The sequence below is a fragment of the Populus euphratica genome, unplaced genomic scaffold (genome assembly GCF_000495115.2).
Source record: "Populus euphratica unplaced genomic scaffold, PopEup_1.0 scaffold21.1, whole genome shotgun sequence".
Classification (NCBI taxonomy): domain Eukaryota; kingdom Viridiplantae; phylum Streptophyta; class Magnoliopsida; order Malpighiales; family Salicaceae; genus Populus; species Populus euphratica.
The window spans coordinates 383,017-384,933 of record NW_011499887.1 but is presented as its reverse complement, the minus strand read 5'-3'; the positions used below and the strand labels follow the sequence as shown (position 1 = coordinate 384,933).

The window sequence follows — 1,917 nt, the reverse complement described above, 5'->3', positions numbered from 1 at the left end:
GACTTAATATAAATTATTGAACTCAAATCAAATGATCATAATTTAGTATATTTATAAAAATAAAAATAATTTTATAATTAGTTATTTTTATTATTGAATAATTAAATAAAAAATAACTTATAAAAAAACCATTAAATCTATTAGAGTTTATGAACCAAGTCACAAGCTTAAGAGGTTAGTTAAGGTTGATTGTTAATTTTGCTTTCTAATTTATTTAAATTTGCTTGATATAAAGTATCATGGTTTTGAGAAAATATCTTGATATTGAATTGATATTTTGTTATTATATAATTAAATTAAAAAATAATTTTAAATTTTTTATTAAACTCAATGAAGTCTATGACATAGATTGCATGTTTAGTAACTCAAACTATAAAAATGAGTTAATCCAATATATCAATATTTCAACCTTAAATTTTTTTTAAAAGTTAAATTATAATTTAATTTAAGTGATTATTTATGTTTATTTTTAAACTCAACAAGTTAATTTATTCATGCTAGAATCATGAACTCATAATTTAATTTGAAAATTATAATAGGTAAAAATCCGAGTTGAATGGTTTTAAGATTTAGAGAGTTTTTAATGGAAATGTCCAAATTTTTTTAATGACTTGTATGTTATTTTTTCTTCATGTTCAGAATAAAAAAATAATTTAAATATGATTTTTTTTCTTCATATTCTTTTTTACTATTATGATCTTTTAGAATTGAAAATTAATTTAAATATAATGATTATAATTTTTTTTATTATTAAAAACATGATGGTAATAATTAAACTTTCTTTTTTTACCAGTATAATTCACGGTGCAGTGTGGACTACCCATGAAGTAATACTTAATAAAAAACAATGAGTGAATTTCTTCCATTAATAAAAAGATTTTTAATTTTTTTCTGGCTTTCATTATAAATTCTAAGCTTCACCACTTTAGTCTAATCATCAAATTGAATTTATATTACATGATTATTATTTTGATTTAATTTAAATCATTAAATTCAAATTAAATGATCATAATTTATTGAATCTATAAAAATAAAAATAATTTTATTTTTTATCATTTTAGTTTTCTTATCTAATTTAAGTTGTTGAATAAACGATATGATTTGAAACACATGCGGTTATATTTTCTTAAAGACATGAAAGAATCCCCAAATCCAATGAAATTAATCTCTTACCAAAACTATTATACCAATATTAGCCCGAATCCCCAAGCCCATGTAGAATTCGGGTTTTATCGGAAAGCCCAACACTGTAACCGACAAGTCCCTCACAGAAAGTTAAATAAATGAAATAGCGAAAACACCCTCCTCACTGCTTTCTATTTTCCTGGCGCCTTTTCTCCGCAGAAGAAAGAAACCATGGACACTGCAAAACCCTACCTTTCCATTCTCTACCTTCTCCTCTTTTTCACTTTTTCAATATATTCCTCATCTGCCCATCCACATCAAATCTCCTTAGGTGCTCTCCTCTTCTTTTCTATTTTTATTGAATCACAAAGAATTTTATATCTAGTGTTTCATTATTTGGTGAAAATTGGTTCCTGTTTGGTTAGTGTAATTAACAGCATTTTGGTTAATGATTTTGGGTTTCGCAGTTGTTGGTGAGGGCAGTAGTAGTAAAGTGCAAATTTCTCCAAGCTTGGAAGTTGTGAACTCTCCGGGGACAAGGTCGGGGACTAGGGTGCTTTGCAAAAGAGTTGATGTCCATGGGTTTCCGAGGCTTAAAAATTTGAACAAGTTTTTTCATTCTTTGATGCTCAAAATTTCACCTTCTAATTCCACTCTTCGCAGACCCAATGTTGAGGTTTGTTTTCATAGGTGAGTTTTTTCGTCTTTGTTCGCAAATAGCAATGCTTTTGACTGATTTTACTATGGCAATGTTGAGTTGATAGCCACCACTTCATTTTCTTTGCAGGAATG

General features: G+C 26.7%; 1 protein-coding gene across 2 annotated transcripts in view; it reads left to right on the top strand.

Annotated features, from left to right (window-relative positions):
- Positions 1-1,307: 1,307 nt before the first annotated feature.
- LOC105130462 (transmembrane protein 194A) overlaps positions 1,308-1,917 on the top strand; it is a 3,861-nt gene continuing 3,251 nt past the window's right edge. For both annotated transcript variants that reach the window (XM_011032997.1, XM_011032995.1), the window contains exons 1-2: positions 1,308-1,456; positions 1,593-1,815. In XM_011032997.1, coding sequence (XP_011031299.1) covers positions 1,357-1,456; positions 1,593-1,815 — 323 coding nt within the window. In that variant the 5' untranslated portion in view covers positions 1,308-1,356. The remainder of the gene's footprint in view (positions 1,457-1,592; positions 1,816-1,917) is intronic.